Source organism: Saimiri boliviensis, chromosome 1 (genome assembly GCF_048565385.1).
Source record: "Saimiri boliviensis isolate mSaiBol1 chromosome 1, mSaiBol1.pri, whole genome shotgun sequence".
Lineage (NCBI taxonomy): Eukaryota > Metazoa > Chordata > Mammalia > Primates > Cebidae > Saimiri > Saimiri boliviensis.
The window spans coordinates 75,076,769-75,103,430 of record NC_133449.1 but is presented as its reverse complement, the minus strand read 5'-3'; the positions used below and the strand labels follow the sequence as shown (position 1 = coordinate 75,103,430).

The 26,662-nt window shown below is 37.0% G+C and overlaps 1 protein-coding gene across 15 annotated transcripts in view; it reads left to right on the top strand.

The window, feature by feature from the left end:
* The window catches only part of EHBP1 (EH domain binding protein 1), a 560,843-nt gene that overhangs the window by 387,120 nt on the left and 147,061 nt on the right, over positions 1–26,662 (top strand). For 9 of the 15 annotated variants that reach the window (XM_074399272.1, XM_074399282.1, XM_074399294.1 and 6 more), the window contains 4 exons: positions 4,081–4,185; positions 4,842–4,964; positions 10,193–10,433; positions 20,301–20,484. In XM_074399272.1, coding sequence (XP_074255373.1) covers positions 4,081–4,185; positions 4,842–4,964; positions 10,193–10,433; positions 20,301–20,484 — 653 coding nt within the window. The remainder of the gene's footprint in view (positions 1–4,080; positions 4,186–4,841; positions 4,965–10,192; positions 10,434–20,300; positions 20,485–26,662) is intronic. The other 6 variants (XM_074399328.1, XM_039477340.1, XM_039477320.1 and 3 more) reach the window with 1 other exon arrangement.

The window sequence follows — 26,662 nt, the reverse complement described above, 5'->3', positions numbered from 1 at the left end:
CATTAAAGCTTTCTCCACATCAGCAATAAGGCTGTTACGCATTTTTAAAAATCTTTCATATATTAACTGGGATAGAACTTTTAATTTCCTTCAAGAATATTTTTCCTGTACATTCACAACTTGGCTCACTCTTTAGCACAAGATTACTAGCATTCAGACTATCTTTGGTTTAGACATGCCTTCCTCACAAAGCTTAATCATTTCTAGCTTTTCATTTAAAGGGAGAGACATGGAACTCTTCCTTTCACTTGAACACCTAGTGGCCATTGCAGGGTTAAACTTGCCTAGTTTCAATATTACTGTGTATTGCGTCAGAGAAAATAAGGAGGGCTGGGGAGTAGTAGATGTGGGAGCAACTAGGTGGAGCAGTCAGAATGCACACATTTATTGAAGTTTGCCATCTTTCATGCATATAGTTCATTGCAGCCCAAAACAATTTTAGTAGTAACAGCAAAGATCATTTGTCACAAATCATGGTAACAGATATAATAAAATGGTTTACAGTATGGTGATGATGGTAGCGGCGGGTTACCTGGAGTGGTGGCTTCCATCATGCCTGCTGCAGCAGGGAGGCATGGCCGAGGCCACACACTCCAAGCAGGAGCTCCATCCTTTCTGAGTTGGGGAATGGGCTTTCTGGGTGCTACTACTTCTGTCTAAGCCACAGATGTGGACCCAGGTACTCCTGTGTTCTTGGGCCCTGGAGCAGGCAGGAGCACTGCCCTCCTGGGTGCAGCTGTAGCTGCCCAAGTTGTGGCTGTGGATCTGGGTCTCCTGCTGCAGAGAGCAGGCAGGAACCCCAACCCTGAGCACAGCTGCAGCCACCCAAGTCTCAGCTGCAGACCCAGACATCCCTGCTATCTTGGGGGCCTGGGAAGACTTCCCCTGCCCTCTCAGGCTTGGAAGTCCCTGTCCCTGCTGCCTGGCCTCTCCCTGCTGTTGGCATCTGCTCCAGTCTTGGAACAAAGTTGGAGCTGAGCTCGGGTGCTGTCACAGACTGGCCAGGTGTGCATCTGCTCAGGCCAGTACTGACATGCCAGCCCCCTGCCACCTTGGCCCCAGACCTCTTCTGGATTTTGGGCACCAACAAACATAGTAGGGAAGTTGACGAGGGGCTGAGGGCAGCTCCATGTAGGCCTGCAGGCACCTATTGGCACCTACAGCCTGGGCACCATGAATGGCAGTAGGAGATAGGTTCCTAGGCGTAAGGAGGGAGTCCACAATGAGGCCCCATTTCGGGTTAGGGAGGGCCTGAAGGCTGGGGGCCAGGCCGCCAGTCCCACAGACCAGAGTGGGAGATTGTGGTGCCTTTTCCGGGCTGCCCAGTTAGCATGCAATTCCCCTTCTCTGAGGCCCATGAAAGCCCTGGGCTCTATCAGAGCTGAGCAGATATCAGGACAATCAGCTGCAGAGAGGAGCAACCCATTCCAGGGCCTCTTATCTTCTGAGAGCTGGGAAGTTGATGGGATGACTTGCCTGCAGAGAGGAGCAACCCACTACAGGACCTCCACTCTGCTGAGAGCTGGGAAGACACTGGGACAACCAGTTGCAAAGAGGAGCAACCCATTCCATGGCCTCCTCTCTGCTGAGAGCTGCAGAATCGATAGGATGACCTGCCTGCAGAGAGGAGCTTCCCGTACCAGGTTCTCCTCTCTGGTAGGAGCTGAACATCATCAGGACACTCTGCTTATGGAAAGGAGCTACCTACTGCCGGTCTCCTCTAAGCTGTTCTATTGCTCAGCAAAGCTCCTCTTTATGTTGCTCACCCTCCACTTGTCTGTGTGCCTCATTCTTCCTGATTGCAGGACAAGAACTCAGCTCTTTTAGCCCTATTGAATGGCAAAGCTAAAAGAGCTATAACACAAACAGGGCTGAAACATGCCCCTTGCCCATATATTCCTCTCTTTCTCTTCGCCATATTGCAGACAAAGAGAGAGAAGAGCTGCCACCCATCAGGGGTAGCCCATATCTGGGAGCTCTCCATGCCAGGGCTATGACTACCTCTTTGAGGCCCTGTGGTTCCTGGCATATCCAAGCTTCCAGGTGCCACCACGTTCCCCTGTGCCAGACATGAAAACTGCATGCAGTGCACCTCTTCTACCTGCAGCCTTGCAGAGAGCTGGTGTCGATACTACTACATGGAGCTTCCTAGGCTCATGCAGCAGCTGGTGTGTCTGACTGCATGGCTGGACCCCACACTCACTCACACTCCCCTCAGCACTCCATGCCTGATTCGCTTGTCCTTGGTAGGTAAGGGACCTAGATCGGTAGCATGAGCCGAACACAGCGTGTCAGGCCAAGTGAGTGGAATGAGTCCAGCAGGCCTGAGCAAAAAAACTTGGGTAAAGGCACTACCAGCTACAGAGGTTTCCAGCCAGAAAAGCTACATCCCAAGGATCCTGTAACAGTGAGAATTACTAAAATGTGACACAGACATAAAATGAGCTGTTGGGAGAATGGTGCTGATAGACTTGGTAATCTTAGAGTTGTCACCGACCTTCAGTTCGTAAGGTGCAGACGGAATTGAGGTTGTTAATAAGCTGACCGTGTCTTAGTGGGAGAGTCTGCTAGGTTATCCATGTGGCTCAGTGTAATTACCAGGGTGCTTAAAATGGTTGTGAGAGGCAGAAGAGAAAGTCAGCACATGTGATGTGAGAACAACTTGGCCCACTGTTGCTGGTTTTGAAGATGGAGGAAGGGGGTCATAAGTTAAGGAGTGGCTTCTAGACAAGGGTGACTTCTAGAAGCTGGAAAAGGGAGGGAAGCAATTTCTGCCCTATAGGCTCCAGAAAATAATGCAGCCTAGCAAACATCCTAATTGTAGCCCAGCAAATCTTCTGATTCCCACAACAGTTAGATAATAAATTTTTTGATGCTTTAAGCAAAAACAAACCAAAAACAAAAACCCTTTACTTAATTTTAAAAAATGCAATACCTGGGAATTGCAATAAAATGTGGTATGCCTGTAGGTATTTGTTCTGTTTCCATGTTAATTTGTCTCTATAGAATGTAAATTCCACGAGGACAATACCATGTCTGTTTTAGTGTCCCAAGAATAGGTCTTGGCATAGACTGATAAATAAATATTTGTTCAGTAGATGAATACTTGCAGGCAGCTGTATTATAAATGCATATTAGATGATTTAGTTCAAATAAAATTTAGCATGTGTCCTTAGATTTACAGTGTTAAAGAACATACTTCTAATGTCAGATTTACAACTGTGTTCTACTTCTAATAATTTTCTTTCTTTCCTACTGGATAATCTGGATCTATTTACTGTATCATTATATCTAAGTTATTCCTAGGTTGTAACTTTGGAAACATCAGGAACTATCTGTAGTACCCTAAAAGGTTATTTGAGTTGTCTAATTTTCACCCAGTGAGTGAGAATTTTACATATTCAGAGTTGTTTAAAATATAGATGACTCATATAAAAAATTGTATCTTAAATTTTTTTCTGTCCTTTTTTTGTCTATTATTATCTATTATAAGATTTTTCTAAAGCGTAAACTCTAGAGTTGCCTTAAAAGAACAGATCCTATTAAAAAACAGGAGTAGAAAATAGTAGCTGTTGTTTGCTTTTCTTGTTTTAGTGCTGATTTTTTAAATGGAATGTGAATACATACTTACTATATACATGATTCATGCATTTAGATACTTAAAACTTTTAGTTTAAATTTAGAATATCATAAAACAAATGACAAATATTTTCTACAGTATCAAGAGTATTTTTTTGTTTTGTTTTTAATGTATGTGTTTAAAGCAAAATTCTATCTTACAAATGAAAAATGTGAAAGCCAGCATCAACTTCTTGAGTTATTATCTCTGTTTTGTGTTTATTAACATAGTTGTGATGTTACTAGTATACTTTTAACAGTAAACCGCTTTCTATTTTATGAGTACAGCATAACATTCAGTTAAACATGTCTGTTATAGTTCATCAAAATAACATCCATTGAATGTATTCTGTTGATTAACCAAACATCTCCTCTTTGTCTTTTTGGGTAAGAGCATACTCCTACTTCTCTTTAATTAAATGACCTTACCTTATATTTGTCTTGACTGGCTTCTGTTTACAGAAATTGTAAACCAGTTGAATGCTCTGAGCAGCTTAGATGAAGATCAAGATGACTGCGTAAAGCAAGCAAATATGCCTTCAGCTAAATCAGCCAGTTCCTCTGAAGGTCTAAGAGCTTTCCTCCTTTCTTTCTGCTTCTGATTGCCTGTATTTACTGTGACCTGCTACCTCTTGACTTCTGTCTGTACTTAGCTGTCAGTTTTGTCTTTGTGCTTTTCCTTGAATGTTTTCTTTGGTAATTTGTAGTGTACCAACAGGCAACAAGATAACAGAACTTATCTTTAGCAAAGTCTTGTGTCAGGATGCTTGATAGTGATTTTAAAACATTTTCTAAGATAATACTTGGTCGTATAACATGCTATTTCTTCAGTGTGTTTATATATTATAAATATATTGTTTTTAGAATATTTGCTTATAATAAGCCCATTTCAGTTATTCATGTTTGGGAGTGAAGAATGTTTTTTCTAAAAATCTATGTCAACACTTTTTTTATTGGATCAAATTAAATTGAGATGAAAATTTCTTTAGTATAGTTCATTATCTGACATAATTTTCAATTAATATGCAAATGTTTGTTTTGTTTTATTTGAAAATGTTGGTATGCTACAAAATACTTGAATGGCATTCTGTCATTGGTAAAATGCTATATACTATTATTTGCAGGTATTATTCATGTGAATTTTTACCATTTGAAATGTTTCATTAATGATCAATACTTATGCTTAACTGTAACATGGAACTAACCTATATGTTTATTTTCAGAGCTTATCAACAAACTTAACTTCTTGGATGAAGCAGAAAAGGATGCGGCTACTGTGAATTCAAATCCATTTGATGACCCTGATGTTGCAGAATTAAATCCATTTGGAGATCCTGACTCAGAAGGTAGCAAGTTTTTCTGTACTTTTAAAGTCTTTATATAGTCAAGTTGAATTATAAGGGCAGGAAAATATTTTCTTAAGAGACTAACAAAAAAATTTATTGTTTATAGTGATACTATTATTGTGTTCAATACCACTTGCAGTTGATCAGCAATTCTGAGTTACTTCTATGGAATTACTTTTAAAGAAATAAGAATGCCTTACATAAACATTTACATGGGGCTTTACAAGTCTCTTTCGTTTCGTCTACCAAGTAAGGTCAGAATATGGGATGTACTGATTTTGGGGTGGTACAGGCAGCTTCTCTCTATGGTTCATTTTCCCTGACACTTAGTCTGATGAGCCCTTCTGCCCCTAACTCTATGTCTCTCTGGCTGAGATTCTGTAGCTGAGAATTAGTAGTAAGAATGAGTTATGCATGTGAAAACGTGGAGCTGAGAGAAGGTTAAGGATCACTGCTATTTTATATATATATATATATATATATATATATATATATATATATATATGGCTTACTTGTGAGGTATACAACCAGTGGTTTTTTTTTTCTTCAGTCATTTTTCTTATTCAGTAGTTTTGAACTCATAAAGCCTTGCTAAGGGCTGTTGCAGAAGTGAGACTTCTGTTTAATTAAACTCTGTTTGCTTAACATAAATGCAAGAATGATTAACCACTGTTTACATCTTTTTTGACTGCATCTATGAAATCTTCATGAGTTTTAAATAATTTTGCTACTGCCTGTCATGGTGAAAGTGAGGTTTTTAGCTTTAAGATTCACTGTGTGATAGCAATATTATTTTATAATTCTTTCTCCTTCTCCTCTTCCTTTACTTTTTCCCTTCTTACCAGACTCCAAATTGTTAATAGTACGTTTGTATTCATGAATTTTTATTTTGTTTGAGGGCTGTATATTATGAACATATTTTAAATCTTAAAAAGGTTACAATAAATCTTAGAGGCAGTAACTATCTCTTTTCATAGATTAGGAAGCTGAGACCCAAAGGAGTTAAATGATTTTACTTTAGGTAAATTGTGGTGGATTTGGAGCTAAGATTCTTAATCAGTTATCTTCTATTGACCACACAACTTCTTGATTTTATACTACATAAAATTAAGTATACTGAGTTCAAAAATACTTAGAAAATGTTTTGAGACATTCAATATTTGAACTTCCTATTTTAAAATCAAGTTTTCTAAATGTAAGTCTGTTATCGGAGGTATAAAAGAGAGTAGCAGACAACACATAAGATCATATTTCTATGTAGAAGAGGTAAGCCAACCTGATTCAGAATCTTTAATTATACCTGTAAATCTAAACAAATATGTGTCAACCAGTGTTCTCTTTAAATATATCCCTATTAGAGTCTTTGGGGTAAGTATATTTTATTACAAAAATATTTTTATAGAAATAATTTATCTTTATTGATTAAAAGCTTGCAGCCTCAAAACAGAAGTATTTGGGGAAGAAAAATGTATTGCAATTGTTCAGATCAGGGGTCCCCAAACTTTTTACACAGGGGGCCAGTTCACTGTCCCTCTGACCGTTGGAGGGCCGGACTATGCAAGGTGTGACACCCTTCACAGCCAGCGCTGCTGCCTCCAGTATCCCAGACAGTGGTATACAGTGTCACAGGCCCAGCACTGCCTCCAGTGCTATATACAGGGATGGCGGTGATCAGCCTGTGACACTGTGTATACAGTGTCCTGGACATCTGTGGGCAGCAGCGGTGGGCCTCTTCTGTGGGAAGCCCACTGCTGCATGTTTCCCCTATTATAAGACACCTTCTAAAAATAAGACAGCCCCCGTCTTTCGGGGGTAAAATTAATACAAGACAGGGTCTTATAATAGGGGAAACACGGTGTGTAGTAATGTGGGGGGAGACTTTTGGGCAAAGGGAGGTTATAGGGGCCATTATGTTGTTGTACATTTGTGGGAGTATGGGGACCATTGTACTGTATAGTAATGGTTATAGTGCTTTGCCTTTCTTCCTACTTCTGCTGTTATTTCACACTGCTTCCGGTGATGTGGGGCGCGGCAGCCGCAGACCGGATGTGTGTCATATGACGTGCTTCTGGAGCCGTGATGCATGCATCCCACGTCACCAGAGGTAGTACTGTACGTGAGCATCCGCATCCTGTGCTACTCTCACTGATCACCAATGAAAGAGGTGCCCCTTCCTGAAGTGCGGCGGGGACCAGATAAGTGGCCTCAGGGGGCCGCAGTTTGGGGACCCCTGGTTCAGATGGTTCTTTTTTTGCTTTTACAGCTTTAGGGCTCTTGTATTTATGTGCTTGAGTGGCTTTTTTAGAAAGGTATTAAATATAGGCTGAGCACAGTGGTTTACACTGTAATCCTAGAACTTTGAGAGGCTGAGGTGAGTGGATCACTTGAGGCCAGAAATTCAAGTTCAGCCTGGCCAACATGATGAAACCCCATCTCTACTAAAAATACAAAAGTGAGTCTGGCATGGGGTGCGCACCTATAATCCCAGCTATTCGGGAGGCTCAGGCAGGAGAATCCCTTGAACCCAGGAGACCCAGATTGCACTGAGCCATGATCATGCCACTGCACTCCAACCTGGGCAACAGTGTATGAAACTTCAGCTCAGGGAAAAAAAAGAAATACTTTTCTCTGAAATCTGCCTTTGTTGCCTATTCTAGCATCTTCAAATATTGCTCTATAATATGTATACTTTCTTGCTTTTGGTTTTGTAACTGATGACTTTGCTTGGGTTAATTTTTACAGTCCTGTTCCTGAAAGAAAAAATAAAAACTTATTTTTATCGACCCATTTTGTCGGTTTCTTAAACATTTGAGCCCTGACATTTGTTAGCACACAATTGGATAGGAAAAACTTTACAGCCCCTCTTCCCTTAAGGAGCAAAGAAAATGCTTAATTTACATAATTATAAAGATTCTAGTGGTGTTAAGTTTGAATATTATGGTATTACGAAAGATAGTGTTACTGAGTCTCTTCTTTAATATAGGCTATGTTTAAATTCATTTCAGGATTGCTTTATTATGATTTTATGACTTCCTTTTCAGACTTTTTAATTGCTTCCCCATGGTGTACAGAATTTCAGCTGAGAAGTTTTTCATTTTATGTTCTTTTCAACATAAAGACAAAATAAATTTTCTGGGCTAACATCTAAAGCATATGTAGTTTGACTTTAAAATATAAAAGTCATTAATAAGTATCAGTCATAAAATTTTTATAATCAGATTAAGTTGTTCAAAATGTCACTTATGAAGCAATTTTTCTTGACAATTTCAATAACCAATTTTATACCTTCCTCTCGTAGAATATTTTGCTAGTATTGCATGGCATAATTAAAATTACTTTTAATACACTGTGATTTTTGGCTCGCTGAAATTTTTCTACAATTTGAGAAAATATTTTTATCAGCAAATCTTGGACAGTTTTATTACGTATTCTTGTTTGGTTTTAAAATACTAATAAACATAAAAGAAGAAAAAGCCTCATGCTAAGTACTTCTACTATTATAGTGGTTTTGTATTTTGAGTCAGACTTTTATTTTAAAAATACCATTGAGGCTGGGCACAGTGGCTCATGTCTGTAATCCTAGCTCTTTGGGAGGCCAAGATCAGGAACTTGAGACCACCCTGACCAAAATGGTGAAACGCTGTTTCTACTAAATATACAAATATTAGCCAGGCATGGTGGCACGTGCCTGTAATCCCAGCTACTCAGAATCGCTTGAACCGGGGAAGTGGAGGTTGCAGTGAGCCAAAATCACACCACTGCACTCTAGCCTGGGCAATAGAGCGAGACTCCGTCTCAAAAAAAAACAACAATGTGCCATTTTTTCAAGGTGACTCATGCCTGTAATCCTAGCACTTCAGGAGGCCGAGGGAGGTAGATCACTTGAGGTCAGGAGTTCAAGACTGTGCCACTACACTACAGCCTGGGCAACAGAGTGAAACTGTGTCTCAAAAAAAATAAATAAATAAAAATAAAAGTACTATTGTTTTCAAATTAAAATTTGAAATAATAAAAGTTAGAAAAACTTAATGTAATATATCTATCAGCTTACCAGCAGTGTTATTTTAGTATAGTGCTTTCAAGTTGAAGATACTTGTGTTATTCTTCTTATTGATTGAATCTAAGTTACATTGAAAAATAATCTCATTAAGAGCTCTAAAGATTTAAGGTCTCGTACCATACAGAAACCTGCTCTTTGAAAACTTTGAGAAAACAAGTTCAGTGATGTGTGAGTATATTGATGACACAGACAGAATGAATTATCAGATTCCTGAGTTGTCTGTGCTTATGTAAATACCAGAAAACGTTTCAAAAATGAATCAATTTCTTGATCTTTTTATTTTATTTTTTAGAATTTTATTTTATTTTATCTTAGACACCGTCTCAATCTATTGCCCAGACTGGAGTTCAGTGGTGCAATCTCAGCTCACTGCAACCCCTGCCTCCTGGGTTGAAGCAATTCTCCTGCCTCAGCCTCCTAAGTAGCTGGGATTACAGGCATCTGCCAGTTAATTTTTGTATTTTTAGTAGAGATGGGATTTCATCATGTTGGCCAGGCTGGTCTCGAACTCCTTGACCTCAAGTGATGACTTACCTTGGCCTTCCAAAGTGTTGGGATTACAGGTGTGAGCCACCATGCTTGGCCTTAAATTTTATTTTTGAGTTGTGGTCATGCTCTATCACGTAGGCTGGAGTGCAATGGTACAATCATGGCTCACTAGAGCCTTGAACTCCTGGGTTCCAGCTGTTCTTTCACCGCAGCCTCCCTAGGAACTGGGGCTACAGGTGCACACCAACACAACTGGCCCATTTCATGTTCTTTTAAAAACAGAAATTTATTTTCATGTATTGGTTTTAATGGCAAGCTAGTAGACTACAATAAAAGAATATAATTTTGCACATCTAAGAAACCATTTTCAAAATTAGCATACCATAATGTTAATACTATTAGTTACTGCAAAGGCTCTCAAGAAACATTAATGATCCCAAAATGCCGGTTTTGGAAGTACCATTCCTAGAGAAATAGACAGTGATTTTAGATACTACATCTTCTGAACATTAAGAATACTTAGCCCCTCTAAAATATATTGTTGTTTTATTATTGCTTTGCACTTTCTCAGTCCCATAGTATATTAATTCATTAGTGCATATTTTTGAAAACACTAGACAATATTAAAAAGTATCATATGGTATTATTGTGATTTAATTAATCTGTTATTATTTTATAGAACCAATCACTGAAACAGCTTCACCTAGAAAAACAGAAGACTCTTTTTATGATAACAGCTATAATCCCTTTAAAGAGGTACAGACTCCACAGTATTTAAACCCATTTGATGAGCCAGAAGCATTTGTGACCATAAAGGATTCTCCTCCCCAGTCTACTAAAAGAAAAAATATAAGACCTGTGGACATGAGCAAGTACCTCTATGCTGATAGTTCTAAAACTGAAGAAGAAGAGTTGGATGAGTAAGTACATTTTATTTTGCTGTCATCGCAAGTTAGTCTTTATGTTAACTAAAGAGATCCTTTTGTAACATACCTTTAGAGGGGTAAAAATTATTAATGTACACATTATAAGTCAGTATCTGACTCATCGACTATCTGAATGTATATAGTCTTAACCCTTATTCTCCCAACCCCTTCCAGGTAGATGTGTGTAGACCCTAAACTAACAGGTGAGGAAAATATGTTCCTAGACTGTGTAGTTAGAATTCCAATTGGTTCTTCTCACAGAAACTGTATTATACATGGTATTTAGGTGGTTTTTTTTCCCCTCAAACTCTATAGACATTAAACTTCAGTTATGTTATAAGTCTGTTGTGGAGTTGAACAAAATAATCATTTGTGGTATTGATTTGATAAGAAGACTTGTTTAGGTACCAAACAATGAAATCATAACATTTATAAATTAGGGATTATCTCAAGCTTAATGTGAATAGACTGTAGTTAGGGCTGTCATTTGCCCAAATCTAGAGTAGGGATAAAAAGGGGATGTGTTTACATTGTAATCTGGAGTTATACAATACACGGCCAATATGGCTACAGACCATGGCCCTAAGTGTGCTTTAAAAGCAGCAGGCTGGGCACTGTGATTCATGCCTGTAATCCCAGCACTTTGGGAGGGCAAGGTGGGTGAATCATGAGGTCAGGAGTTTGAGACCAGCCTGACCAATATGGTGAAACCTCGTCTCTAGTAAAAATACAAAAATTAACCTGGCATTGGCATGCACCTGTAATCCCAGCTACTCAGGAGGCTGAGGCAGGAGAATTGCTTGAACCCAGGAGGCAGAGGTTGCAGTGAGCCAGGATTATGCCACTGCACTCCAGCCTGGGAAACAGAGTGAGACTCTGTCTCAAAAAAAAAAAAAAAAAAAAAAAAAAAAAAAAAAAAGCAGCAGCAAAACCTCCACTTCTAGCTATGTTGGGATAACACAGACTGGATTTAGCCTCTTAAACAAGTAAAAATGGAATAAAATTATATGAAACAATAGGATTCAGACATTGGACACCAATAACACAGGGTAATGATACCTGAGAGAACAGAAACAAAGATGAGCCCTACAATTTATGTAACTTTATTTGTGGGAGAGAGTTTCTAACTGCAGTTCAGAGAGAAAAAAACCTCAGACAGATGCCAGTAATCACCCTGAATTAAGGAGACAGGGTTTGGACTTGGGAGTACTGAGGTGACTAGAATTTGTAGGAGAGAAGAAGTACAGAATTTATACCTGAATGATGGGCACTACTCCTAGAACTTCAGAGATCTGTAAAAAGCCCCGCCTGAGTCTTTAGCTGAGTATGGATCAGCATGCATGCGAAGAAGTCACCAAGGACAAAGAAACAAACAGAACAATCCCTGGAGTTTGCTCCGTACCAAGAATAATTTGTATTCCCACCAGCCAGAGAGGAAAGACTTCCTAACACATTGAGTAAAGGCCTCAAAGAGTTAATCCATCAGTTGTGGAGCCAAATTAGCCCTAGCTAAAAGCTGTTCTGGGCCTACCTAACAAAGCTTAAAGGCAAGGCTCAAAAGAATCAAACTTAAGTAACTTGACTGCGTCGCACATGAAGCTCAAAACAATTTCATGCAACACCAAAAAATCCAGCACACAAAACATAAAATTCATACTGTATGACAGCCAATCAAACATTTATCAGGCATGTAAAGAAACAAGAAAATCTGACCTGATCCATAATGAGGAGAAACCATAATCATTAGTATAGATGCAGAGATGGGACAGATGATGGAATTAAAAGATAACATGATAAAATAACTTTTATAAATATACTCCAGATATTCAAGAAGGTAGGAGAAAACATGAGCATAGGTATTAAAAAATCCAAATTGAATTTATAGAGATGAGATTTTTCATCTCATACAAAGTCAGATGAAAAATAGACTGGATGAGGTTAACCCCATGTTAAATACTGCAAAAGGAAGGAAATACTAGTGAACCTAAAGACGTAGTGATAGAATCCATCCAGATTGAAACAGAGAATCAATGAGATGTGGAACAACTTCAGTGGCCTAACATGTAATTGGAGTTCCAGAAGAAGAGAAGAGAGGGTCAGGGGACAGAAAAAGTATTTGAAGAAATAATGACCAAAAGATTTAGAAGTTAAATGAAAAACTTAAAAATGTAGACCTACAAGACAAAGAAGCTGAATGAAATTCAAGCACAAGAAACATGAAGAAAATCATAACAAGGCTTGTCAACAAAAACAATTCAAGCCAGAAGATAATGGGGCGATATTCTTAAAGGACTGAAAGAAAAGTATAACAACAAAAACCTATCAATATAATTTTCTATTCCCAGCCCTCCAAAAAAGCAAAATGATACTACTTGAAAATATGGATCTAAACAAAGGAAAAATCACATGAAATGACAAATATATTAGTATATATAAAATACTTGTCTTAGTTTTTAAAAATCTGTCTAATAGATAATTGTTTAAGGTTTCAATATAATATATTCTGGGTTTTATAACATATAGAAGTAAAACGTATGACAGTAGTGTAAAGGCCAGGAGTAGCAAAATGAAAGGATACTGTCTTAAGCTTCTTATACATAATGTTATTTGAAGACACTTTTTTCAGAGATGATAATTGTTTATATAGAAAATAATAAGCAATCTTTAAAATGGGTAGTAAAACTAAAAAGTAAATTTAGCAAGGTTACAGGCTATAATATTAATATATAAATTGTTTTCCTGTAATAACAATGAACAATCAGAAATGAATATTGAAATAACACCATTGATAAAAGCATCTGAAAGAAAAAACTCAGGGATAAATTTGAACAAAGATGTGCCATATCTATACACTGAAAACAACAGAATGTTGCTGAGAGAAATTAAAGAGTGAAATCAATGGGAAAAAATACTGTGATCATGGATTCAAAGATATAAGTTCTCTTCAGTCAATTTATAAATTCATTGCTATCCGAATCAAATTTTAGCCTGCTTAAAAAAAATTTATAAGCTGTTTATAAAATATATGTAGAAATGGGAGAGACCATTTTTCAAAACAATTTTGAAAAAAAGCAAAATTATAATATCTGATTTTTTTTTTAAAACTCATTAGCCAAAACAGTGTGGTATTAGTTTACCAATAGGCTATAAGTGAATGGAAAAGAATCTGAAAATAAATTCATGCATATTTTGCCAATTTTTTTTTGACAAAGCTAGCAAAGAAAGTCAGTTAGGAAATGATAATCTATTCAACAAATGATGTTAGAACAATTGTCCATATGCCCCTCCTCAACAAAAAGCTACAATTCATACCTCCCACTGTATACAATGTATCTAAAAATAGATCATACAACTAAAAGTAAGAATGAAATCTGAAGATTCTAGAAAAAGGCATAGGAGAAAATCTTAGCGACTTTATATTAGGCAGATTTCTTAAGTAGAATGCAGAAAAGCACAAAGGATAAAACAAAAAATGGTTAATTTGTATTTCATCAAAATTAAAACCTTTTTCTCTTTATAAAACCCTTGCAAAAGTAAAAAGGTAAGCCACAGTTTGTCAGAAATTATTTGCAATACACGCATCTGGCAAAAGACTTCTACCCAGAATATGGAAAGAACTATTTTAACTCAGTGGTAAGAAAGGAAAGGCCAGGTGCCTGTAATCTCAGCTACTCAGGAGGCTGTGATGGGAGGATTGCTTGAGCCCAGGAGTTTGAGACCAACCTAAAGAGCAAAAAAAGAATCTGTCAAAAAAAAAAATTTTTTTTTAATTAGCTGGGTGTGATGGTGCACACCTGTGGTCCCAGCTACACAGGAGGCTGATATGGAATGATCACTTGACCCCAGGAGTTCAAGGCTGCAGTGAACTATGATCATTCCACTGCACTCCAGTGTGGGCAGCACTGTGAGACCTCATCTCTGAAAGATAATAATACATTTAAAAATTTATTGAAAGGGGGAAATATTTCAACAGACATTTCACAAATGAAAATATTGTATAGGAATGGCATATGGAAGGATGCTCAGCTCCATTAGTCATCAAGAAAATACAAATTAATACCACAGTAAGATACCACTACACATCCACTCAAATAACTAAAATTTACAGGACTGACTATACTAAGTATTGTCAAGGATGTGGAGCCACTGGAACTCCACAGACCTCTTATGTTAGAAAAAGTTTAGCAGTCTCTGAAAAATTTAAACATACATAATTCAACTCAGTCATTCCATTTCTAGGTTTTCACCCAAGAAAAATGAAAGCATATGTCCACAAAGACTTCTACATAAGTATTTTAACAACTTTATTGATTATAATAACAAAAAATGGGAACAATTCAAATGTCCATCAACAGGCAATGGATAAACAAATTATGGAATATCCATAGAATGCAGTACTACTCAGTGATAAAGAGAAACAAACTATTGATATATGTAACTATGTGGATAAATCGCAAGATTGTTATGCTGAGTGAAAGAAGACAGACCAGAAAATAGTACATACTTAATGATACCATTTATTTAAAACTCTAGAACATGTAGACAATCTATAGTGAGAAAAAGCAGATCAGTAGTTGTCTACAGTCAGAGTTGGAGAGAAGAAGAGATTAAAATGGGGCATCCAGGCCAGGCACGGTGGCTCACACCTGTAATCTCAGCACTTTGGGAGACCAAGGCAGATGGATCATGAGGTCAGGAGTTTGAGACCAGACTGACCAAAATGGTGAAACCCCATGTCTACTAAAAATACAAAAAAAAAAAAAAAAAAAAAATTAACCAGGTGTGGTGGCACCCGGGAAGTGGTAGAGGTTACAGTGAGCTGAGATTGCGCCACTGCACTCCAGCAAGACTGTCTCATAAAAAAAGGAGGAGGGGCACCCAGGAAACTTTTAGAAGGGCTGAAGTGTTATCTTGATTTGTGCTGATGGTTTCACATTTTTATGCGTGCTTTAAAAAAACTCATTAAATTTTACTCTCAAATGTAAGCTGTTTATTGTTTATCAGCTGTTCTAAAAAGAAAAGCAATCTTTAATAACAGAAATATTGTATCACATGAGGGATTTCCAGCCTGAAATTCTTGGGCCTTTAGGTCTATTTGATGTAAGTAATTGGTGTTTGACAGGAGAGATCTATAAAATATTTAATAATAAGTAATATAATGATATGATCACTTGCAGTGAGGCTATATGAGTCTTTGCTTTGTTTGGAAATACATAAACTTTTGTGTATTAACATTTAGATCTTGGGAAAAATAATTATTTCTTTAAAAATGCAGCTTGAAAGGAAAATATTTCAAAATACTGGATATGTAGGTTAAGAGGGGAATAATAATAAGGTTCCTGTGATTCATGAAAGTTTAGATTAATTGCTTTGTGCAAAGGGAGAAATGTTATCTTTCTCTATGGTGCATTGGTCAGCTCCTATTTTGAGCGCTATTTAACTACTAGTTAGTTGTATTGTAAAAGGGGCATTGGTGATTCAGAATGGTAACAAAGTAAAGAAACAGAGTCGTTAAAGTGTCTAGAAACCACATCAAATGAACTTGAGAGCACAGGAACTGTTTGATTTTAAAAAGAGATGATTTAAGGGGACTATTATGACTAATTTCAAATATTTTGATACTAGCCGGGCATGGTGGCCCACACCTGTCATCCTAAGACTTTGGGAGGCCAAGGCAGGTGGGTCAACTGAGATCAGGAGTTTGCCAGCCTGGCCAACATGGTGAAACCCCATCTCTAATAAAAATACAAAAATTAGCTGGGCGTAGTGGCAGACACCTGATATCACAGTTACTTGGGAGGCTGAGGTTGGAGAATCACTTGAATCCGGGACGTGGAGGTTATGGTGAGTCCAAATTGCACCACTGCACTCCAGCCTGGGCAACAGAGCTAGACTCCATCTCAAAAAAAAAAAAATTTTTTTTATTTTGAGACTTATTTGAAAGAGTGAGAAACTTGACTTGTTTTCTGTTGCTCTGGAATTGGGTTTCTTATTTTTCCCACATTTTATAACATGTACTACATGCTTCCTGGGTATGGCTAGGTTTTGATAAAACCTAAAAAAGTTCTAATTTCCAAAAGTCTTAGAATTACATTATAATAATCATCTAATTCCAAACCCAAACCCAGGTTGAAATGTTAATACTAATTAATAACTATATGGGCGGTTGAAAAGTTGGCCCAACTCTTGGTAAAGTTATTTTGTGTGTGTATGTATGTGTGTATATGTGTGTGTGTGTGTGTGTGTGTGTGTGTGTATTTTAAATAGCTAACGTATGATTGAAATAAAATTTCTCATGGGTGGTGTAGGTGCTGAGTAATAGCTACACACCTAGAATATTTGAATGTAAATGCAAACTTTAAGTACAGGCATTCAGGCATTCCAAGATACACGAGTATTACACAACACACTCACACCTGCTCTCTTATTAACAAATTAAAGAGACATCTAATGTTTGCCTAAACTTTTTAAATGCCTTAAGAAAAACTAAAATCAGAATCACTGGGTGTTTCCTTTTGGCCATTCTTTTAACACATGAAAGTCACAGTCTTTACAAGTTTCTCATGAATAAAGAGTGTTCTAACTTGCTCAATCATCTTGGGTTACCAGAGGGAGCCTATAAATACTCTAGCTTTATTTTGTAGAAATATACACACAAATTCTAAAGATTGTACATAAGCTAAGGTGCAAGTCCAGGAAGAACTCTGTTTGTATTAATTACTTGTTTGGTATTTATCATATTTTCTCTACAAAAGTTTATAGGTTCAATGTCAGTAGCAGAAATCTTGCAAAATTTGTTCTTACTTCAATAATAAACTTATGACCTTTCATCAAGGAAAAAGCCTGTGTGACTCATCTGCCATTACCAAACTTTTCCTGTATCCTCTGACATTAAACTATCACAAATAAATAGTACTGAATCCTTTGATGTGTGGCACTACCTTTAGTGCCCCAGCATATCCGTAAGCACAAAGAGAAAGTATTTGCCCTTCCTTGCCTTTTAGCTCGTGTCCTTTACTCTTAGCAACTGCATGGGTTTCTCAGTTACTTGTATTTGGGGGATAATTCAACTATTCTAGTTTATGTAGTAAAAGTGAAAACTAATAAAGCAATATTATTATTTCAGAACTTTTATGAAGTGACTTTTCAGGCTCAGGATGCAGTCATTTCTGGTATGGTTTTGTGTCCGTTTCCTAAGGAAATACCTCATTGAATTTTATTCAGGAAAGCTACATGCCCATTTTAATAACTTAGAATTTGTTTTTCCAAAGAAATGTAGATATCAAGGTGAGAGGAAGAGACTATACCTTAGCTTCATTTTTGTATTAGTTTTCCAGTATGTTTAAATTAATTCTGAACCAACTTTGGTTTTTCTCTCTATAATTTATTTTTCTTAGTGAATTGTTTTCTAAACAATAAATAATGTCATTTAAAATTATTCTGTCCTATTTTCTCTTCCTTAATATAACCAATAAATTTTCAATTTATAATAGGTTAATGATGTAACTAATTTATTACTCAAATACACAATACAAAGATAAAAATAATTGTTTTTTCAGAGTGATGCATAAAGTTCTGAAATAGATTTTTCAAATCATAGATGATCAACAGAGTGTGAAAATAGTCATAATTCTGTAAATACTTTTTCTTTACTTGTATTTATTTATATTTAAAATATGTTAATCAGAAGTATGTAACTTGTCATTGTAGAGAAAGTGTTGTTTGCACAATACTATCTCTGTAGAGGCACTAGTCCTGTTTATTTTTTATAGCACTTAAAAATTGATATATGCTTCACATAACATGAAATTACACATTTTAAAATGTACATGTCAATGAATTTTAGTATGTTCACTATGTTATACTACCATCACCACTATCTTTTTTTTTTTTTTTTTGAGACAAAGTTTCACTCTTGTTGCCCAGGCTGGAGTACAATGGTGTGATCTCGGCTCCCCGCAACCTCTGCCTCCCAGGTTCAAGCAATTCTTCTGCCTCAGCTTCCCAAGTAGCTGGGATTACAGGCATGTGCCACCATGCCTAGCTGATTTTGTATTTTTAGTAGAGATGAGGTCTCTCCTTGTTGGTCAGGCTGGTCTTGAACTCCCGACCTCAGGTGATCCACCCACCTTGGCCTCCCAAAGTGCTGGATTACTAGCCTGAGCCACCATACCTAGCACTACCATCACCACTGTTTAATACCAGAAAGTTTTCATTACCACAAAAAGAAACCTCCTACCTATTAGCATTTAGTCCCAATTCCCCTTCATTCTCTGGCTATCACTAATCTACTTTCTGTTTCTGTGAATTTGACTATTCTGGACATTTCACCTAAATGGAAACATTTCTTGTTCATTCTTGAAAAGTAGGGAATTGAATTGAAGTTAGGGATCTGTGAACTAGAAGGGAAAAGGACCATTCAAAACCTTTATAAGTAGAGGCTTATTGTCCTTGTTCTGATATAGTGCCTAACCAGTAGTGGTGCCAGCACGCTGTTGTCTCAGAGTTGAATTACAAGTGTGTGGAGATACTGATTTTCTTAGTCTTAAAGAACTTGGCAAGTGCAAGTGTTAAACACTCTGAACAGAGGCACTCTTAGCTTAAACTACACAGGAATTCCTCAGATGAAGCCCTGAACTCACAAGATAGAATTATAAAACACACAAGGAAACAGTTTACTAAGAGAGAGTCAGGAGACAAAAGAAATGGTAGGATTATACATTCAACAACTTCAAATAACTGATTTGTCAGATAGAGACTATAAAATAAGTATGTTTAAATGATTAATAGCTCAAATTTCTGTAACTGAGATACCACATACACAGATATATGAAGAAATACATATATCTTTAAAATTTCCTGGAGAATTGAATATTAGACATAGACAAAGAGAAAAAAATGAACTAGATCAGAGATGTGAGAGAGTTATCTAGAATGTAGCACAAGAAGAATAAAGATTTATAAAAATATAAAGGAGAGGTTAGGAAACCTGACAAGTAGTTGTTTAACATATATCTAATAAGATTTTTCTAGGAGAATAGAGAAAATTCAGAAGAGTCTATCAAAGAGACAAAGGCAGATTAATTTTTCAGAACTGATAAAACACTCAACTCTTCAGACTCAGAAAATACAAGGAATCTGAAACAGAATAATTCAAAAGAAATCCACACCTAGACATGTTATAGGTGTCAAATTTGCTCAAACCAGAAATAAAGAGAAGATCTTAACAACTATAGATAAAAGATGACTTAAAAAGGAACAACATTAGGCTGACAGTGGACTAATATCTTCAAAACCTTGAGATAGAATAACTCACAACTAGAAATGTCTACCCAGCTAAACTATCACTTAAATGTAAGACTGAAATAAAGACATTTTCAAAGCCTGGGAGAATTCACTATAAACAGAACCTTGCTGAATGAACCACTAAAAGATGTTCCATAACAAGAGGAGAATTTAACATAGAAGAAAAGATGAAATGCAAGAAAATGTCACAGGGCTTGAGCATAAAAAAGAAATCAAATCAACATTTTTACATCTTATTTCCTTTTCCTTGGATGTGGAAAATATACAGGATTTACTGTTTTTAATATTTAATATTTTTCTAAGATTCTATATGTAATAATTGGGGCCAAATGTGAGCTTGTATTAAATATTTTTAATAAAACAAAAATTTAAAAAAAAATTTGGATAGAAATGGACCAAAAGATTTAATAGTCATTATTTTCAAATTCTGGGTTATCACTGGTTTGAGTTTTATTTGAAAAAAGAAATTGAAGTTTTCAGTGCATGTTTTATTATTTTATTTGTAAATGAAATATTTTTTGAGAGATATCTAACAATAATTCTTCTTTCACTTAGATCAAATCCTTTTTATGAACCTAAATCAACTCCTCCTCCAAATAATTTGGTAAATCCTGTTCAAGAACTGGAAACTGAAAGGAGAGTGAAAAGAAGGGCCCCGGCTCCACCAGTCCTCTCACCAAAAACAGGAGTAAATGAAAACACAGTTTCTGCAGGAAAAGATCTCTCTACTTCCCCTAAGGTAGGATTTTATTCATAGTAAAACATGTGTTAATATTTGCTCTTTTCTCTCCTTGTAATTTAATTTAAATTAAGAAAAGTCATTGTTGGCTGTTTTTGATGATTTAAAAGTAATATCCAAGAAATTCTATTACACTGCAACACTGCATTTATGTTTGTGAGCACCTAAGTTTACAGTACAGTATGGATCGGATAGCTTCGATTATTATTGTTTTTAAAATGGTATTTTGAAATGAGAGGAAGAAAGGTATTATAATTGTAAGATTCATGCTTTAAAGAAAGGATTCTCTGTAAATATTGGAGACAGGCCCCTGCTAATGCATACTCACCCACAGTTTCCCACACCACTTTGATGGCATGCATGTGCACACGGACCTCACCACCATGTTGTCACCAATGTGCTTGTTCACAGACCTTGCAACCACCACCCTGACCCTACCCTGTCTCTTCCAGTGCGCATGTGCACCCTGCCACCCCCCCCATTGCTGATGTAAACATACGCATACACTGTCCCTGCCACTTTGTAGGCACTGCTGCCCTGTCCCTGCTGGTGCATGGACACCCCAGCTCATTGTGGCCACCAGTGCAGGTAAGTGCATGTCCACAGTCCCCACTGCCACCATCCCAATGAAATGTTTTTGCCAGTACCCCACATCAGAGTGATCTTACCAGCAGCGTGGGAGCATCTCAGCTCCTCAAGCACAGCAAGTGCTCAACCTTGAGGGCCCAGATAACAAAGCTGCAGATCTGGTACCAGGCCCTCAGGGTTAGAGCATGCAGCCCATGAGTGCTGAGTGAGCCTTAGCCCCCTGAAATCATCCAAAAACAAAGCCAGTCATTTGAACACAACTTACACCATAGTCAAACCTTCAATGGCATCAAATAATGTAAAAGTAAAAAACAGCATCCAAAGGACAGCAACTTTAAAGATTAAAGGAACATCAGCCCACACAGATCAGAAAGAGCCAGTGCAAGAACTCTGGCAACTCAAAAACCCAGTGTCTTCTTACCTCAAAACAATCACTGACTCCCCAGCAATGATGCTTAACCAAACTGAAATGGCTAAAATGACAGACGAAGAATTCAGAATCAGAATAGCCATAGAAATCTTCAAGCTTCAGGAGAAAGTTGAAATGTAATCCAAGAAATCCAGTAAAATAATATAAGAGCTGAAAAATGAAACAATCATTTTAGGAAAGAACCAAAATTATCTGATAGAGCTGAAAAACTCTCTACAAGAATTTCAAAATACAATCGGAAGTATTAACAACAGAATAGAACAAGCTGAGGAAAGAATCTCAGAGCTCAGAGGCCGGTTCTTCTAAACAACTCAGTCAGTCAAAAATAAAGAAAAAAAAAAGAATGAATGCATAAAACCCCTGAGAAATAATGAGATTATGTAAAGAAACCAAACCTACTACTCACTGGCATCCCTGAAAGAGATGGAGAAAGGGCATGCAACTTGCAAAACATATTCAAGGATATCGTCTATGAAAATTTCCCCATCCTTACTAGAGAGGTCAACATTCAAATACAGGAAATTCGGAGAATCCCTGTGAGATTCTATGTAAGATGACCATTCCCAAGTCATACAGTCATCAGATTCTTTCAGATCAATGTGAAAGAACAGATATTAAAGGCAGCTGAGAGAAAGGGCTGGTCACCTATAATGAACTCCACCAGGCTAACCACAGACCTTTCAACAGAAACCCTAGAGATTGGGAGGCTATATTCAGCATTCTTAAAGAAAAGAAATTCCAACCAAGAATATTCATAGTCAGCCAAACTAAACTTCATAAAGTAAGAAGAAATACATTTCTTTTCAGAAAAGCAAATGCTAAGGGAATTTGTTACCACCAGACTTGCCTTACAGGAGGTCCTTAAGGGAGTGCTAAACATAGAAACCAGAGATCATTATTGGCCACCACAAAAGCACAGTTAAATACATAGAGCATTGTATTAGTCTGTTCTCACACTGCTGTAAAGAACAACCCAAGACTGGGTAATTTATTTTAAAAAGAGGTTAAATTGACCCACAGTTCTGCAGGCTGTGGAGGAGGCATGGCTGGGGAGGCCTCAGGAAACTTAAAATCATGGCAGAAGGCAAAGGGAAAACCAGCAGGACTTAACATAGTAGGAACAGAAGGAAAAGAGAGAAAAGGGGGAAGTGCTACACACAATCAAACAACCAGATCTCATGAGAACTCAATATCATAAGAACAGCAAGGATAAAATCCGCCCCATGATTCAAGCACATCCCGCCAGGCCCCTCCACCTACACTGGGAGTTACAATTTGACAAAAGATTTGGGTGGGACACAGAGTCAAACCATGTCAACCATGGACACTATAAAGCATCTACACAATCAAGTCTATATAAAAGTTAGCTAACAACACAATGATAGAATCAAATCTACATCTGACAATATTAACCTTGAATGTGAATCATCCAGCCTGCCATTGTGTGTCCCACTTAAAAAGGATGGAATGGCAGATTGGATAAAGAAGACTCAACTGTATGCTGTCTTCAAGAGACCCATCTCACATGCATTGACACTCATAGGCTCAAAGTAAAGGGATAGAGAAAAATCTACCAAGCAAATGGAAAACAAAAAAGATCAGGGATTGCTATTCTAATGTCAGATAAAACAGACCTTAAGCCAGCAAAGATCAAAAAAGACAAAGGCATTATATAATGGGTAAGGGGTTCAATTCAATAAGAAGACTTAGCTATCCTAAATAATATGCACGCAACACTGGAGCACCCAGATTCGTAAAACAAGTTCTTAGTGACCTACAAAGAGACTTAGATAGCTACACAATAATAATTGGAACCTTCAACACCCCACTGACAGTATTAGACAAATCATCAAGGCAGAAAACTAATGAAGATACTCAGAACCTAAACTCAACACTTGACTAATGGACCTAACAGACATCTACAGAACACTCAAAGCAACAACAGAATATACATTATTTTCATCTGCAGATGGCACATACTCCAAAATCAACCACATGCTCAGTCATAACACAATTCTCAACAAATTCAATACAACTGAAATCATACTAACCATACTTCAGACCACAGCACAATAAAAAACAGAAATCAATATTAAGACCATATCTCAAAACCACTTTGGAAATTAGCCTGCTCCTTAATGACTTTTGGGTAAACAAATAGGCAGAAATCAAGAAATTCTTTGAAACAAGTGAAAACAAAAATATAAGATGCCAGAATCTCTGGGACACAGCTAAAGCAGTTTTAAGAGGAAAACATATAACACCAAGTGCTCACATTAAAAAGTTAGAAAGATCTCAAATTAACAACCTAATACCGTACCTAGAGGAACTAGGGAATCAAGAGCAAACCAACCCAAAGCCAGCAGAAGATGACAAATAACCAAAATCAGAACTGAATTCTATGATATTGAGGCTTGAAAAATAGTACAAAAGATCAATGAACCCAAAAGTTGGTTTTTTGAAAGAATAAATAAGATTGACAGTCTACTAGTTAGGCTAATAAAGAACAAAGAAGATTCAAATAAATATAATCAGAAATGACAAAGGAGAATTACCACCAACCCCACAGAAATAGGAAAAACTTTCAGAGATGATTACAAATTGCTCTATGCACAGAAACTGGAAAACCTACAAGATATGACTAAATTTCTGGACACACAACCTCCCAAGACTTAACCAGAAAGAAATCGAAACCCTGAACAGACCAATAACAAGGTCTGAAATTGAATTAATGATAAGAAGTCTACCAAATAGAACAGGCCCTGGACTAAACAGATTCACAGTTGAATTCTACCAGACATATAAAGAAGAACTGATAACCAATCCTACTGAAACTTTCCAAAAAATTAAAATGAGGGACTCCTCTCTAACTCATTCTATGAGACCAGCATCCTTCTGATACCAAAACCCGGCAAAGACACAACAAAAAAGGAAAACTTCAGGCCAATATCCCTGATGAATGTGATGCAAAAATCCTTAATAAAAAACTTAAAACTGAACCCAGCAGCACATCAAAATGCTAATCCACCATGATCAAGCAGGTTTCATTCCTGGGATATAAGATTGGTTCAAAATATGTAAATCAATAAATGTGATTCTTCACATAAACAGAACTAAAGAAAAAAACTACATGTTTATGGCCAGGCGCAGTGGCTCACACCTGTGATCATAGCACTTTGGGAGGCTGAGGCAGGTGGATCACCTGAGTTCAGGAGTTCAAGACCAGCTTGGCCAAAATGGTGAAACCCTGTCTTTACTAAAAATATAAAAATTAGCTAGGCATGCTGGTGGGCATCTGTAGTCCCAGCTACTTGGGAGGCTGAGGCAGGAGAATTGCTTGAACACAGGAGGCGGAGGTTGCAATTACCCAAGATCATGCCAGTGTACTCCAGCCTGCATGACAGAGTGAGACTCTATCTCAAAAATAAAAACTTCATGTTTTTCTGAATAGTTGCCGAAAAGGCTATCAATAAAATTCAACATGTCTTTATGTCAAAAACCCTTAAGAAACTAGGTATTAAAGGAACATACCTCAAAATAATAAGAGTCATTTATGACAGTCCTACAGTTAACATCGTACTGAATGGGCAAAAGTTGGAAACATTCCCCTTGAGGACCAGAACAAGACAAGGATGCTCACTGTCATCACTCCTATTCAACATACTACTGGAAGTCCTAGCTAGACCATTCACACAAGAGAAAGAAATAAAAACAATCCAAATGAGAAGAGAAGTCAAACTCATTTTTTCTAAATGATATGATTTTATAATGAGAAACCCCCATAGATTCTGCCCCAAAGCTCCTAGATCCAATAAACAACTTCAGCAAGGTTTTAGGATACAAAATCAATGTACAAAAATGAGTAACCTGCAAGACTACATAACAACATCCAAGCTGAAATCCAAATTATGAACACAATCCTATTCACAATAACATATGCACACACAAAGACACACCCTAGGAATACAGCTAGCCAGAAAGGAGAAAGATCTCCACAATGAGAATTACAAACACCGTTGAAAGAAATCAGAGATGACACAAACAAGTGGAAAAACATTATATGATCATACATAGGAAAAATCAATATTAAATCATCTTATTGGCTGGGGCAATTTACAGATTCGGTGCTATTTCTATCAAAATTACCAAAGACATTTTTCACAAAATTAGAAAAAAAAACTATCCCAAAATTCATATGTAACAACAACAACAACAAATAGCCTGAATAGCTAATGCAATCCTAAGCAAAAAGAACAAAGCTTGAGGCATCACACTATCTGACTTTATACTAGAAGGTACAGTAATCAAAACAGCATGGTGCTGGTAAAAAGACAGATACATAGACCAGTAGAATAGTTTACAGAACTCAGAAACAAATCCACACAATTACAACCATCTGATCTCTGAGAAAGCTGACAAAAATAAGCAATGGGGAAAGGATTCACTATTCAACTAATTGTGCTAGGTTAACTGGATAGCCATGTACAGAAGATTGAAACTGGACCCCTTCCTTTGGCCATATACAAAAATTAACTCGAGATGCACTGAAGACTTAAATGCAAAACCTAAAACTGTAAAAACCCTAGAAGAAAGCCTCAGAAATACAATTATGTGATATTGACCCTGATGAAGATTTCATGACAAAAACTCCAATAGCAATTGTGAAAAAAATGAAAATTGATAAATGAGACCTGATTAAACTAAAGAGCTTCTGCACAGCAAAAACAAGAAAAAATAAAAAATAAAAAACTGTTGCCAGAGTAAACAGACAGTGTACAGAATTGGAGAAAATATTTTCCAACTCTGTATCCGCAAAAGGTCTAAGATCCAGAATCCATAAGGAACTTAAACAAGTTAACAAGCAAGAAACAACCAACCAACCCCATTAAAAAATGAGCAAAGAACATGAAAACACACTTCTTGAAAGAATACATGCATGTGGCCATTGAGCATATGAGAAAAATTGCTCAACATCAGTAATCAATGAGATGCACATCAAAACCACAATGAGATACTATTTCACAGCAGGCAGAATGGCTGTCATTAAAAAGTCAAAAAATAACAGTTGCTGTTGAGGTTGCAGAGAAAAGGGAATACTTACACACTGCTGGTGGGAATGTAAATTACTTCAGCCACTATGGAAAACAGTTTGGAGATTTC